Below are 16,469 nucleotides of genomic sequence, written 5' to 3' on the forward strand. Positions count from 1 at the left end.
ATAAACTCCATATGGACCTCTTCCTGGTCAGACCCCAAAGTAACTGGTGTGGGGACGTTATCCATAAGCTCCACATCAGCCTTGCTCTGGTCAGTCTCCACAATGACAGGTATAGGGAGACTGTTCAGAAGTCCCACATTGATCACTTCCTGGTTAGTTCCCAAAATACCAGGTGTGGGGAGGCTATCCACAAGCTCCACCTCGACCTCTCCCTGGTCGGTCCTTAGGTCCAACTGCACACATGCCAGAGGGACGTCTGAGCGCTGGCCCTCAGCCAGGGAGATGGATAATTGGGAATCTGGTAAAGGGTCTTCTGGGGAAACAATAACTGGGCTTACCAGGGTAATGGAGGAACCAGTGTCTCGTAGTCCCTGGCTCTTGACCGGCTGAGCTGGCAGATGGGCTCTAAGCATGTGGCCTCGGTTTTGGAGACAATCTTTATCTATATGTCCATGGCGCCCACATGTATAACAGCGCCATAGATTGGGCAAGTCACCGGCCCTGTTTGTAGTCCTTTGTTTTGGTGCAGCTTCTGCTGGGTAGCGGGACCATCCTTCTCGAGCGGCTGGTGCTAGCAGTACGGCAGCTGGAATCCCATAAACATATTCCAGAACCCAAGCCCTCTCTTCTCTTGAGGATCTAGGCCCCAATGCATCCAACAACGCTGTGACTTGGGCCATTTTGGACAAAGTTGATTCCCGATTGTCACTAGATCCATGATGTGGCACATAGTTTAAATCCTCTGGGTCAATATCGGCGGGATCTTCATCGTCCTCTGCATCATTCTGGGCATACCAACGGACTAATTTCTGGATCAAGTCCGACCGATTCTCAGCGTTCCAGTAGATAATCTTTCGCCTCTGGCACAGATCCTGTAGCATCCATTTACTGCTGCGGTCTTAACTCCTCTCTGGTCCTTGTCCCATGGCTGAGCTGGTGGGGTTGGACATGGCAGCGTCCGAATGCCTCCCCTATGGCCTGCTGGGTATGCTTATGTGCCTCCCTGGTTCTTGAGCCCTGGACGGTGTCCACGAACACCAGTCCGCTGCAGCTCCCCTGGGTAAACCAGGCTGAGTAGGATCCCACCGCTGCCACCAATTGTGGAGACACGGGGCTCAGTGGGTGCTCTCATCCACTAAAACCCGCCGCCTTTAGAAAGACAGTGTGGCTCAGGGCTCATCCCAACTGAACGCCGGCCTCCTTAACCGTGGGCGTAACACTACTCAGACAACACAGGGTGAGGGAACCACAATAATTAGACTTTATTGGATCCCCAAACAATTAACGGCACATAACCAGCAAAACACAAATGTAACAGGCAACAGAGTCTCAACCTTCCGCTGGCTCACCAGGGATTTAGGATGTCCATGCCTCAGAGGCTACAGGGCTATTTACTCCAATCCAGCAGCACCCCACTTTTGGCGGGCACCCACCAAGAAAGGAATAATGCCAGATTTAGGAAGCTGTCTGAGGTCTGCAAAGTCTGTACCAGGTGACTGAACCATCCCAACCTGAGTGTCCTCCTTAGGTAGTCCTGGTATGATGTTACAATCCTGGCAGACGGAGTCGAAATCCCTAGGCTGTGGATATGGTCTCCAACCGGAACCGGAGTCCCTAGATTGAAGCCATAAGATATCCTGATCCTCTAGTCAGCTCCTAAGAGCATAGACTGGATCCATCAGCATCCATCAACAACCACCTGGTGGCTTAAAGAAATCCCTTTTATAGCCACAGCCTTCCACTTGGATACACTGCGTCCTCATCGATTGGTTGGACAAGATCGCCTCTCCCATTGGATGAATCTCAAGCTGCATGGACAATGTTCATCCAAATGATGTCTACAGAAAGACTGAGGGTATACATGTAGTCTGGAAGTCACCGACTAGACAATGGCTACTAAGGTAATTACATTAGCAATACACAATTACAATACAATGATTACTGGAAGAGTCTGGAGAAACAATACGTCTGGCTTTCAGTGGCCAACACAATTACATGAGTCAACAAGAGTCTTGTAAAAACAATGAGGGACTTATCCCCCGTCTATAAACAATCTATCATCCTGTCTGGCTTAATGTTAAGAAACTTTAACCCATGAGAGTCCATGTCGTCACAGCGTCCACTATGGATTCCAGACAATTTTGCATTTCAAACAAATAGGACCCTGAAATTCACTTCAAATGTGATGTTATTCCGAAAACAATTGTTTTTGTGAATGTAGGAAACCAGAAGAGACAGGAGTGTTTAATGAAAAGATAAAACCAGCTTTATTTATCACAAATATTAAAATCAGTGTCAAACAAAAATACAAGTTTCTGACAAACAATGAAAAGCTGCAAACATATTGAGACAGATAAGGAGACGTGGAGAGAGCCTAAACCAGTGCCAGTGATACACCAAATCAGTGCTCCCAGTATGACCTCCTAGCAATTGGATCAGCCGAGTGGCAGAAAAGTAAATAAATCCCAGCAGGAGGGAGAGAGACCGGAGAGGTCTATATTTACCAGTCAGGTGTGGCACTGGAACGAGCAGGCGGTGAACAAGGAAACCCCCAGGACATCCGATGTACGTTTCGATATGTTTACATAGCGAAACGTACGTCGGATGTCCTGGCGGTTTCCTTGTTCACCGCCTGCTCGTTCTAGTGCCACACCTGACTGGTAAATATAGACCTCTCCAGTCTCTCTCCCTCCCTCCTGCTGGGATTTATTTACTTTTCTGCCACTCGGCTGATCCAATTGCTAGGAGGTCATTCTGGGAGCACTGATTTGGTGTATCACTGGCACTGTTTTAGGCTCTCTCCACGTCTCCTTATCTGTCTCAATATGTTTGCAGCTTTTCATTGTTTGTCAGAAACTTGTATTTTTGTTTGACACTGATTTTAATATTTGTGATAAATAAAGCTGGTTTTATCTTTTCATTAAACACTCCTGTCTCTTCTGGTTTCCTAAACTAATGGAGTAAGCAGTGAGCCTCTGCTCTCATGGTATTGCAGGGCCACTGTTACATTGTATAATGCGTCATAAGTTTTTTGTTGTATTTTTTGTGAATGTAGTTGGAAAAATGAGAAACTGCTGAAAAACTTTAAACCCTTCTAACTTCTTTACAAAAGAAATTATGTTTCAATAATGGTGCTTATATAATATAGACATGTGGGAAATATTATTTAGTAATGATTTTGCGACGTATAAACTATCTGGTTTAAAGGCATACAAATTCAAAGCTTAAAAATTGATACATTTTAAATTTTTTGGGCAAATTATATTGACCAAAAGTTACCATTAACATGAAGTTCAATATGTCACAAAAAAACAAAGATAGAATCACCGGGATTCATAAAAAGTGACACTGGTCAAAATCGTAAAATTTGAACTGGTCAGGAAGGTGAAACCTGGCTTGGGGTGATGGCTAAGGGATTTTCAGAGTTTTATAGGATAATACTGTGTTTTGAAGCCTTTTGATTGCGGTTTTGAGTGGTCGTCACATGACTGCGAATATCCGATTTGGAAACTTGTGGCCATGTGCCAACTAGCTTCTCATTCACTACTCTCAATACAGCAGTTAGAAAAGTGAATGAAAAGCTAGTCGGCACATGGCCACAGGTTTACAACCCCTTCAAAGGTGTGAAAATACTTCTGTCAACCTGAGTAAACCACTATTTGCACAAATTACCTGGCACTGTGTCAGTTCTTCTGTCACGTTGCTTACTTCTTCTTCAAGTTGTAATAAGCGTTCCTGAGTATTGTGCTTTGCCGCCATTTTTCTACCAAATAGAGGTACCTGCAAATATGCAGAAAAAAAGATGGACTACAATAAATAGTTGAAAAAATATAACTATACTGAGACTATACGTTTTAAGTAGACATATCTGAATTCATTCATATATAGGTTGAAAAAAAGACTTAAGCGGGCTTTAAACACTACAATATTGCTAGCAATTGCAAGCGATATCGTACGCAAAAGCACCCGCCCCCGTCGTGCATGCGATTTCGTGTGATCGCTGCCGCAGCGAACATTATCGCTACGGCAGCGTCACACGCACTTACCTGGTCGGCGGCGTCGCTGTGACTGCCGAACAATGCATCCCTCAAGGGAGAGGGACGTTCGGCATCACAGTGACGTCACCGCAACGTCACCAAGCGGCCGGCCAATCAAAGCGGAGGGGCGGAGATGAGCAGGACGTAATATCCCGCCCACCTCCTTCCTTCTGCATTGAGGCTGGCGGCAGGTAAGGAGACGTTCCTCGCTCCTGCGGTGTCACACATAGCGATGTGTGCTGCCGCATGAGCGACGAACTACATCGATAATCAACCATTACCGATTTTTGGTTTTGGGACGACCTCTCCATGGTGAACGATTTTCACCATTTTTGTGGTCGCTTAAGGTCGCTGGTAAGTATCACACGCTGCGATATCATTAATGACGCCGGATGTGCGTCACTAACAACGTGACCCCGACGATAAAACATTAACGATATCGTAGCATGTAAAGCCCCCTTTAGGTCCATTAAGCTCAACCTTCCTTCACCAGTTACACATTTTCTGTCACTTAAATAAAACCCATAATGCCATTTGTTGTGTGAAGCATCCAGCCCACTTTTAAATGCTATTATAGTATCTGCCATTACTACCTCTTCCGATGGGGCACTAGACAGTCAGACTACTTTAATTGTAAAGAACCCTTTCATATTAAGCTCCTCAAATCACCTTTTCACCACTTGTAATGAATGGTCCTTTGTAAGGTCTTTGGAAGACCTGTGATAGATTGCTTTCTGAATCAATCAATCAGAGCAATCAATCATTTTACAACTGGCTAACAAAGTAGCAACATTTTTTCTTTTAATTGGAAGACCTCTTTTCTTCTAAGCTAAACAAGCCAACTTTTCCAACCTTTCATGATATGGGAGGTCTTCCATCCCATGTAATAAACTAGTTGCCCGCCTTTGAATCAACTCCAGCTTCTCAATATACTTTTTGTTTTAAATGTGGAGCCTAAAACTGGCAACCATATTCTAGATGTGGCCTTACAAGTGATTAATACAGGGGTAACAATACGTTGGGATCACCTTCTATACCCCCTAAAATCTTGTTTGCTTTAGCAGCTGCTGCATGACATTGAGTGCTGCTGCTCAGCTTACTTGTAATGAGAATACCCAAGTCCTTCTCCTGTTCTGTAGTCCCGAGTTTATTTATATTTAAAGGAAACCTGTCAGGTGCACTATGCAGCCAGGACCACGAGCAGTTCTGGGTGTATATTGCTAATCCCTGCCTAACCGTCCCTGTATACACTAGCATAGATAAAGATCTATAGAAAAAGTATTTCTAAAGATCTTATATCTTATGCTAATGAGCGAGGGGACTAGTCCCAAGGTCATTACGGTATATGCCCTGACTAGCCGCCCTCTGAGCATGTTCGTACACTCACAGGGGTGTACTAACATGCTATTCAATGCAGAGACACCAGCGGTGCTACGCGTACCTGTGTTCTCTGTCACCGCGCTTCTGAATGCCCAGCACTTCCGGTCATGCGCAGTAGATCTCTCTGAAGCCAGGACACGTACACCCTGCTTAATACTGTGCTTGACTGGAAGTGCTGAGCATTCAGAAGCGCAATCACAGCGAACACGGGTACGCGCTACACCGCTGGTGATGCTGCATTGAATAGCATGTTAGTACACCCCTGTGGGCGTGCTAACATGCTAAGAAGGAGGACTAGTCGGGGGAAGTAACACCCTTGGGACTAGTCCCTGCGCTCATTAGCATAAGATAAAAGATCTTTAGAAATACTTTTACTAAATATCTCTTTATCTATCCTAGTGTATACAGGGACAGTTAGGCAATATGCACCCAGAACTGCTCGTGGCTCTGGGTGCATATTGCACATGACAGGATCCCTTTAATGTATATGCTGCAATTCAAAAAGAAAAATCATAATTTTGGTTACAAAAAAAATAAAAACGGAAATTAACATTAACAATTACCATTCAGACACAGCGTTTTGTGAGGATCCGTTTTTGTGCTCAAAAACGGATCCTTACAAAGAATGAGCAGTCAGTTTGTGTGGTGTTTTTCTAATCTGCTTTTGCTATTGAAAGCATTATTTATGAGCTCAAAAACCTTTCAGGTGATGCAGTTTTTTAAAAAGTTGATCTGCTTTTGCAGCTGAAAAACGTATCTTCAAAAAACGCAACAAAAACACTGAGTGTGAATGTAGCCTTAGATCAGGAATAGAACAGACATTTCTAGGACATTTCATAAGTTTCCCAAATTCCTATGAAAAAATATTCAGCACATTCTGCATTGCACTACTGTCCCCAATTTATTATATATTTTAGGGGTCGGAGTCTGTGCCTTTTATACCGACTTCGACTCCACCAAAATGAGCTCCGACTCCACAGCCCTGGTTGTGGCGCTGCCACTGTACTGTATCGTACTGTACTGGCGTGCGCCACATTTGCCAAACCGGCGAAAAGCCAAATGTGTGAAACTGGGCAGACCTGCTGGAAATCTGATTGGAAAGGTGAGGAAGTTGGTTATTGCCGCCAGGACCCCTAAAATTGATTCCATCTTGAGGAGACGTGCTGGGAAATGGGCAATTGTTGATCAAGCCACTCGGTGAGACAGCATTTTCATAAGGGAGTGTAAAAACTTGCTATTTTGCCTGGCCCAAAGTGGAGGTTTAATCGCAGATGGCATTTCTGCTTCAATGAAATGGAGAGAGACACAGCTATTGGAAAATAAAATTCTTCTGGCAGCTGTTTATGTGGATCCAAGTCATCATATACTGCTTGATGATCAACAGCTTACTAAAGGAAAAGAAGCTTTGAGTGAGGTAGAAGTTAGGATGAGTGGCTACAGGACTGCCAGGCGCAAGAGGACTTGGGGCCTGACAGTGCTACTGCTGCCATATCTTCATCCTCATCAGATGAGGAGTTTAACTTTAAAGTGCGGCAACACTTTGCTGCTCCAGGTCATCCAAATACTTGTCAAAGTGTTGCCGCAAGGAAAAAGATTTCACTCCGTCTCCTATAGCAGCAGATTGACCAGATTTCAGTAAAATGTTTCACTTGCTCTCAAAAAAATAGAAAAATTCAACCGTTGATTAAAACTGACTGTGCATGAGGCAATTCCTTTATACCCGGAAATTGTTAGAGATGTTGCCTGTGTGGTTACAGCTTTGCCACCAACCCAAGTTACTGTAGAGAGGTTGTTCTCTAGCCTTAACATTATTAGGTCAGATTTGAGGTCATCTGCGAAGGAGGATCTGATGGAGGCAATTCTATTTCTTACAACAAATTTTTAGACAGCACAAATGTCATTTAGTATGCTTTTGTTAAAAACTGTTTTTTGCCACTTACATAGTGTATTACATAGTGTTATATAAGTGGCAAAAAACAGTTTTCAACAAAAACGTACTAAATAATAACATTTAGTATATTGCTTATATTTAAGTGAAAAACTTATTGTAGTACAATGTGAACATTAGACATTTAATCATTTTTATGAAACAAAAATCAAGATATTTAGATAGAACATAAAATATATTTATTGGAATACAACTTTAGAACACAAAAAACTGTAATGAATTGTAAATATGTAATACAATATCTAATTTTATATAAATATATTATACATGCACACACAAGATAGATATGTAATCTACTGTATATTACAGTGTATTACATATTTACAATTTATTAGTTTTTTGTGTTCTAGAGTTGTATTCCAATAAATATATTTTATGTTCTATATAAATATCTTGATTATTGTATCATAAAAATGATTAAATGTCTGATGTTCACATTGTACTACAATACATTTTTCACTTAACTATAAGCAATATACCATATGTGGGAGTCGGAGTCGGTGCAAGGGAAATTGAGGAGTCGGAGGTTTGGCTTACCGACTCCACAGCCCTGCTTAAAACCGTATTGTGTGCTATTTGTGCTGTCTGATGTTTTAGGCCCTGTGCGCACTTACCGGATTTTGCAGCGGATTTTCTGCGGATTTGCTGCATGTTTCGCTGCAGAAAATGTTCATAACATCTCTGCAGTGAATCACCAGCAAAAACCTATGGGAAAAAAAAATCCTGTGCGCACTATGCGGAATTTGACAGCTGCATGTTTTGCTGCGGGAATCCCGCAGCAAAAACAATTGCATGTCACTTCTTTTCCGCACATCGCTGCGGGATTTCACTCCATTGACTGCCATGTAATCGTGAAACCCCGCAGGGAATAACGCAGGCAGCAAATTCTGTGCGGTTCACTGCGTTTTCCTGCGTTATTCCCTGCGGTATTTCGCGGTTTACCTGCGATAATGTACATCGCTTGTCTGCGGTTTTGCAGGGAAGTGATGTCATTACAGGAAGAGGAAGCGGAGCAGAGGGTAAACACACACACAGATAACAGACACACACAGAAATCACAGACATAGAACACAGACACAGACATATAGAATACACATAGAAAGCAAACGGAAATATAGAAAACAAAGCACGTGGGCTCCGCTGTATATTTACCGTCCAGCCGAGGTAAGCACACAGCGGCGGCCCGGTATTCTCAGGCTGGGGAGGGTGAGGGGCAGGGTTAATGTCCCCCGCCTCCCTCCCACCTCCCGCAGCCGAGAATATCAGCCGCAGCTGCCCCGGGACTGTCGCATGCATTATGCGGCAGCACCGGCGTGTCCCCAGCTCTTCTAGATGCCGTGATGCTGTGGCAGTCAGGGTAATACAAGGAGTTAATGGCGGCGGATCACCGCCACTTATTCCAGGCTTGATCATGGTAGCATCTATGTGACAGCTGACATGATCAACCCGTAAGTAAAGTGAAAAAACACACACACCGAAAAATCCTTTATTTTAAATAAAACACAAATAAGCCTCGTTCACCCTTTTATTAACCCCTACCGAAACAAAGCTCCGACGTAATCCACAGCTCCGGCGCTGCTTACATCCAGCCGCGACTGACATAGCGCTGAATGAATGCAGCCTCGCAGCGAGACAGCAGAGGTAACCACAGGGCATTTCCCACGGCCGGTAATGTGAACTCACTACCGACCGTGACAAATGCAGCGATCTGTCCTCTATCTACCTCAGAAGGAAATTTTTTTTTTTTTTTTCAATGTGCTTTATTGCATTGAATGCAATAAAGCACATGTACCAACCCGCACGCGGCAAAACTGTGGCAATACCTCGAACAATACCGCTGTAAAACCGCAGCAAACCGCATGCGGTTTTCGGGTGCGGTTTGCCGCTGTTTTTTACCATGGGTGCGGTAATCTTTCAATGCCTGCAGAATTTTCTTGAGAAAATTCCATTTTCCAGTGCGCACAAAGCCTTAGAAGTGTGTGTGCGCAGGAGCACAATGGGGGACACTGTGTGGATGATGTAGAATGCGGAAGGGGGACTGCGATCACAAGGATAGAGAAGGCGCCAGGTCAAGACCAGAGAAGCCCATTGGACCACAGGTGAGTAGGCGACAGGTTGCTTTTAATAAAGAACTATCTTGAAACAAAGCCAGAATACTGATCAACCTTTCCCACAGATGACTTTGCCCCATAAAAAGAATCTAAAAACCTATCAAGAAATGTAATATACAAAAGAAAAAAAAGCAATGCAGGAAGCTTTGTCAACAAAAAAGTGTTTTTCATAATACAAAAACAATAAAACACAACAATAAGTAAATAAATGTAAATATCCGGGGAGAATAACGTCCCTCAGAACATCAGTTTTTTGGCATCAGGCACGATCCGGCGAAAAAACTGATGCGATGGATGCAGCGAAAAAACAGATCAGTTGCATCAGTTTTTTCCATCAGTTCCTTCAGTTTTTGACAGATCCGGTGTGATTCTGAGCATGCTCAGTTAAAAAAAAAAAAAAACGGATCCGGCGGCCGGATCAGTTTTTTGCCGAATTACGCCGGCGTCCATAGGCTTTCATTATAAAACACGCCGTACGGTGCCGGCGCGATCCGTTTTTGTTTGCCGGACACAAAAACGTTCACTTTAACATTTCATCCGGCCACCGGACAAGTACATTTTGCTGGATCCGGCAAAAAATGGATGAAACGCAAGGACATCCGGCACAATCCGGCGCTATTGAAAGTCTATGGGGGAAAAAAACGGATACGGCGGCAACAGACGCCGGATCCGTTTTTTTAAGTTTTTGCCAGATTGTGCCTGATGGCAAAAAACTGATGTGTGAAAGCAGCCTAAGTGTGTCATGCTATTTTTCCTGCTTGGGGCAAATCCCACAGTTAATGGCGTATGGCTAATGGTTTGGCTGTCTTTTTTTTTTTCTTTAGGCTGCTTTTAGCAGAGCCGGCCAATCCAGCTCTAAAACCTATGCAACGGATGCGGCGACAAAACCGCATGCTTTGCATAAGTTTTTTACATGCGGCCCGTCCGTTTTTTGCCGCTTGCGGCAGGCTACTGAGCATGCGCAGTGGAAAAAAAAAGCATGCGGCGGCCGGATGCGGTTTTTGCCACAGGCGTCCATAGTCATGCATTGCGAATCGCGCCGCATCGGCCGGATGCGTTTTTTTTTGCCGGACAAAAAACGTGCCAGGCAACGTTCCATCTGGCTGCCGCATCGACTAAATCTGCCGCATGCGGCAAAAGCCTTACGGAACGCAAGCCCATGCGGCACAATCCGGCACTAATGTAAGTCTATGCAAAAAAAACAAGGTTGCGTTTTTTCCGCAAAGCGCCGGATTGTGCCGCGCAGGAAAAACCGGATGTGTGAAAGCAGCCTAAGCAAATTTAAAAAATAAAAGTGCAGGGGGGCTGCAAGTTTTTTTCATTAAATCTATTCAATATTTGTCCCCAGCTGCATGAGGGACCACAGAACAGTTCATTAAAGGCCCCGATTCATCAAGACTGACAATTTTTACACTGCTCTTGACTAGAGGGTGTTGGATGAGTTGGGCGCAGATTTTTACGCTGCTCCTGACGAAAGGCAGTTGGGTGATTTGGGTGCCATATAGCAAAGGATGACAGCGTCCCCATGGGTGAAAAATTCAGTCCATATCTATTCCACGTGTATAATGGAATAAATGCTTGATAAAGACTACAGTAGAAGTGCTGTTTGTACACGTGATGGAATTATGGACTGAATTTTTCACCTTTTGGGACGCTGTCATCTTTTGCTATATGGTGCGTTAAAATCAAGTGGATCCCTTGCAATTGGACTTGTGTGCCCAGTGTGCTAGTATTGTGTTTTTATACACATGCAGTTTCTTTGACCGAGGTGCTACAATCCGAGGAGGGGGGGGGTGATTTGGGTGCATCTGACGAGTCGCGGGTGAGGTGACAAATCTCAGTCCCCGTAGTGACTGGAGTGAGCTTTGTGGCACATCATAAATTAGATGAGCTGTGGCATCACGTCCCGTCATGCTCTGCCCATTGTTATCAACCTGGAATGAAAAAGCAAAAAGTCATAACATTCTGGAGCAATGCGAAGCCCTGTGCGCACTAGAAAAAGGATTTTTCTCAAGAAATTTCTTGAGTCAGAAAGATTAGCACACTTGCGTTCAAAAAACACACCAATAACGCATGCGTTTTTTCGCAGGTTGGTCCCTGCGTTATTTTACTATTATCTATGGAAGAAAACGCAGGTACCTGCAGAAAGAAGTGACATGATCTTTCTTTTTCTCAAGAAATTTGTCAGAAAGAATGTTCTTGAGAAAAAAAAACGCAGTGTGTGCACAGCTAATTTTTTTTTCCATAGGTTTTGCTGGTGAATGTCTGCAGAAAGGTTACAACCATTTTCTCCAGAAATTTCTGCAGCAAAAACGCACAAAAAACGTGGGTAAAAACGCAGTGTGCGCACAGGGCCTTAGTTGTGCAAAAGGTTTGTGACTTGCAGAGCTTTCTATGCCAGTTTCTGGCCTTAGTATTGGAGATTGCCTTAAGGCCGCTTTACACACTAGCGATATCGGTATCGATATCGCTAGCATGCGTACCCGCCCCCATCGTTTGTGCATCACGGGCAAGTCGCTGCCCGTGGCGCACAAACTCGCGCAGCCCTGTCACACATACTTACCTGCCTAGTGACGTCGCTGTGGCCGGTGAACCGCCTCCTTTCTAAGGGGGAGGTTCGTTCGGCATCACAGCAACGTCACTAAGCGGCCGCCCAATAGAAGCGGAGGGGCGGAGATGAGCGGGACGTAACATCCCGCCCACCTCCTTCCTTCCGCATTGCCGGCGGCCGCAGGTAAGGAGATGTTACTCGTTCCTGCGGTGTCACACATAGCGATATGTGCTGCCACAGGAACGAGGAACAACATCATACCTGTAGCAGCAACGATAATTGGGAATAGGGGGGGGGGTCCCCGATTAGCGATTTTGCATGTTTTTTGCAACGATTCAAAATCGCTCATAGGTGTCACACGCAATGACATCGCTAAAGCGGCCGGATGTGCATCACAAAATCCGTGACCCCCAACGAGATCGCTTTAGCAATGTCGTAGCGTGTAAAGCAGCCCTAAGTCTTTTTGGAGCAGAATCTCCCACTTTTGAGGCGGATGATGCACTGTCACTGTTCTCTGACCCCCGCACCTTTTTGTCCCCTGTAACTGTATGAGGGCTTGTTTTTCGGTGCAGAGATGTAGTTTGTATAGGCACCATTTTGGGTACATGGAACATTGTCATCACTCTTTATTGCAGGTTTACATTGGTACGGCGGTGTCTAAAAGATGCTGTGTGCACATACCAAAAGAGAGGGCATCTAAAAGACGCTGAAAAGCCTGAGCATGTTCACAGCAAGACGTTTCCCCAAAAATATCTATAGGACAATTCTTTTGGTCATTTTTCTAGCTTTGTACCATTTTTCGGATACACGCACACATAAATGAGTGTGAACGTGCCCTAACTGTCCGCAATATGCACACTGTCAGTCTCTACCTGCGGTCCTCATGTGACCTTTCATGTGATTCACATTCTGGCAGTCACAGGGCACCTAGCTGTCATTTTGGTTTTCTCAATGTTCCAAACTTCTGATTAATAACGCTGTGTGTGAACACTCCCTTTAAAGGACTGGGGAGATAAGAGAAATATGTCTGACCCATAGAGGTGGATGTAGCTGTGGTCGCACATGCGCACACAGCTGTTTACGCGTGCCCCCCATATTTCCATAGCGCTACCACAATACCTCGCTGTACAATACGCAGTCCCGTTACCGGTCCGTGCAGCAGCGGCGGCGCCGTTACCGGAGGAGACGGAGCAGTAATGATACAGTACAAGCCGGAAGCGGCATTTCCAGCACTTGTTGCGTACAATTCCCCGCTCGTCCTGCCCGCCTCTGTGCAGCCAATCAGCAGCCAGAACCTGCAGAGCTTACCAATCACGTCTCAGCTTTCTTCCTCCGCTCATTGAGTGCCGACTGCAGTGATTGGCGGAGCGTGCATTGTTTATGGATACACAGCGGTTGTCACAGGCGGAGGGAGCTGCTGTTCGGAAGGCAATGTGGACAGCTGGTATAACTGGCGCGGGAAATCGCGGCATCCAGTGACCGCTGCCATGTCCTATTCACAAACTGCGTCTTCTATTTAATTTATTGATGTTTATGTAGGAACATTAGTCAGTGTGCATAGGAGACCCTAGGTATAACTGACAGGAGACATTGAGAAATGACAGACCCTGGGCTGTCCATTCAGATGATACCCCGACAGAGTCCATCACACAAGCCGAGCTAGACCCCACATTGCTTTTCCCTGTGTATACTGCAGAGGTGTAGCTGGAGACTCAGGAGGGCGAAACGTCCGCGTTACGCTACTTTCACACTTGCGTTACTTGCAATCCGCTGCTTTGGAAAACAGCGCAATCTGTTAACGGCTTGCACTGTTTCCCATAGACTTGTATTGACGACGGATTGCGACTAATGTGTCTGCGTTGCATCCGCCGTGTGACGGATCAGTTGTGGAACGACTGACCGTTGGGTGGCAGGAACGCAACATGTAGCGTTTTTTGAGCGGCGGAATCCTTTTTTTTTTTTATACTGCGCATGCTCAGCTCTTAAGTTTCTCTCTCGGTGGCCGAACAATCAGCTGATCGGCCAGCGGCGGTTTTTGTGAACGATCAGCTGATCGTCCGGCTTTTGAGAGCGATCAGCTGAACATTACCTCCACTAATAGAGCACCACTGTTTATCACTGCCTGCAACTTGACCAATGGTATTACCTCCACTAATAGAGCACAACTGTGTACCACAGCCAGCAACTTGACCAATGGTATTACCTCCACTAATAGAGCACAACTGTGTACCACAGCCAGCAACTTGACCAATGGTATTACCTCCACTAATAGAGCACAACTGTGTACCACAGCCAGCAACTTGACCAATGGTATTACCTCCACTAATAGAGCACAACTGTGTACCACAGCCAGCAACTTGACCAATGGTATTACCTCCACTAATAGAGGACAACTGTGTACCACAGCCAGCAATTTGACCATCAGCAATATCTCCATTAATAGAGCACATCTGTGTATCACTGCCAGCAACCTGACCTGTGGTGTTACCTCCACTAATAGAGCACAACTTGGTACCTGTCACAAAGACTATGGAGATAGCAGAAAACCGTGGCTCCTAAGCTGACCCTCAGGCTAGGGGGCCCTAGATATTCTTAAGGGGACTTTACGCGTTACGATATCGTTAATGTTTTATCGTCGGGGTCACGTTGTTAGTGACGCACATCCGGCGTCATTAACGATATCACAGCGTGTGACACTGACCAGCGACCTCAAAAATGGTGTAAATCGTTCACCATGGAGAGGTCGTCCCAAAAATCGGAAATGGTTGATTATCGATGTGGTTCGTCGCTCCTGCGGCAGCACACATCGCTGTGTGTGACACCGCAGGAGCGAGGAACGTCTCCTTATCTGCTGCTGGCCTGCAATGCGGAAGGAAGGAGGTGGGCGGGATGTTACGTCCCGCTCATCTCCGCCCCTCCGCTTTGATTGGCCGGCCGCTTAGTGACGTCGCAGTGACGTCGCTGTGATGCCGAACGTCCCTCCTCCTTGAGGGAGAGATTGTTTGGCAGTCACAGCGACGCCGCCAACCAGGTAAGTGCGTGTGACGCTGCCGTAGTGATAATGTTCGCTGTGGCAGCGATCACACGATATCGCATGCACGACGGGGGCGGGTGCTTACACACTCGATATCGCTAGCAATTGCTAGCGATGTCGTAGCGTGTAAAGCCCGCTTAGTCTCAGGGATAGCCCTAAAGCTTCTTCTCCCATCTTTACCAGAGAGAGAGGGGGGGAGGGGCGCCTGCATTACCAGAGATGCTGCTAATGTGGCGCCCTGGACTAGCTAGGTCGTCACAGATAACATACAAACACCCCCACCCCCATCAGACAGTGACACCAGCCAAACACAAAACCCTTGTTGCCTCCCTCCAGAGTCTGATGTCCACACCAGGTGGGGCGGAGCCAAGCGGTTGGCCCCACCCACCGAGGAGTTCACAGGCCTGGAGGCGGGAAAAGTGTCAGAGAACAGTTTAGGAGTTTGAAGTGAGAGGAGCAAGCCCTTGGGTGTCTGGGTTTGTGGCCCAGGCACTGACAGCAAGGTTGGCAGACAGTGGTGGCCCTCTGCAGGAGTGGTGAAGCAACGCGGAACCCTAGGACCGGGGTCGGGAGTTGGCCCACCGGTACCGACCGGTCAGCGAAGTGAAGCCAGCACACACAGGCAGGGCCATCGGACCCCGACCAGGCTTGGAGCCACCGACAATAGTCAAATCCGAGTGTGACCGGACCCCCAGGGGTTCCCTAACAGCCAAAGACCCGATAGAAGGCAACTGCCCACACCGTGAGGGTATACAGCTACCGCCTAAGGCTAGAGACCCAAGGGCCAGCGCCTGCGGGCAAACGGGCTCCTCCGGCATCCATACACCGGGGAGCGGACTACCGTTGGGGATCCATCGTAGTCAAACAAGTACATCAAGGTGCAGGGAAAGACAGCCGCCATCACCTGTCCAGGGAGAGACACTGCAGCCGGCTGCGGGACCCGTCCATCCAGCCGTTTGGTTTACTGAGGACTTTGTGCATCTCTTACTTAGTGAGTACACCCATGCCATCCGGCACCGCGCCGCGCTGTCCCTGCAACCCTGCACCTCACCAACCCTGCCTCCCCGTCACACCACCAGGCCCTGGGACCACCGACCCCTACCCACGGAGGGGGAAAACAACATCCCAGCTGCTCCCTACCATCGCTCCCGGGATCTCCGTCACCAGCAGCGGTGGTGCCCACCTTCACCACAACCCGTGGGTGGCGTCACGGACTAAATCCCCCAAACCAACCACCCCTTTCACTCACGGGCGAGGAGCGCCGCTCGAGTGCCCGGATCCGGCCCACCACTTGAACCACCGAGCAGCCGCAGCAGCACCGGACCCGAGTGTTGGCGAGCGACCAGCGGCGGTGGCGTCCTCCCCGTCCGCGACACTAAAGCCCCGCTGAAATCCTGGAGCCCAGGAA

The 16,469-nt window shown here is 46.7% G+C and overlaps 1 protein-coding gene across 2 annotated transcripts in view; it reads right to left on the reverse strand.

Moving 5' to 3' along the window:
* CNTLN (centlein) overlaps nt 1-13,252 on the reverse strand; it is a 506,300-nt gene extending 493,048 nt beyond the window's left edge. For both annotated transcript variants that reach the window (XM_075316500.1, XM_075316495.1), the window contains exons 1-2: nt 13,147-13,252; nt 3,673-3,780 (exon numbers count right to left, since the gene is read on the reverse strand). In XM_075316500.1, the coding sequence (XP_075172615.1) occupies nt 3,673-3,759 (87 nt within the window). In that variant the 5' untranslated portion in view covers nt 3,760-3,780; nt 13,147-13,252. The remainder of the gene's footprint in view (nt 1-3,672; nt 3,781-13,146) is intronic.
* Between the last annotated feature and the right edge of the window lie 3,217 nt (nt 13,253-16,469).

This window comes from Anomaloglossus baeobatrachus, chromosome 1 (genome assembly GCF_048569485.1).
Source record: "Anomaloglossus baeobatrachus isolate aAnoBae1 chromosome 1, aAnoBae1.hap1, whole genome shotgun sequence".
NCBI lineage: Eukaryota > Metazoa > Chordata > Amphibia > Anura > Aromobatidae > Anomaloglossus > Anomaloglossus baeobatrachus.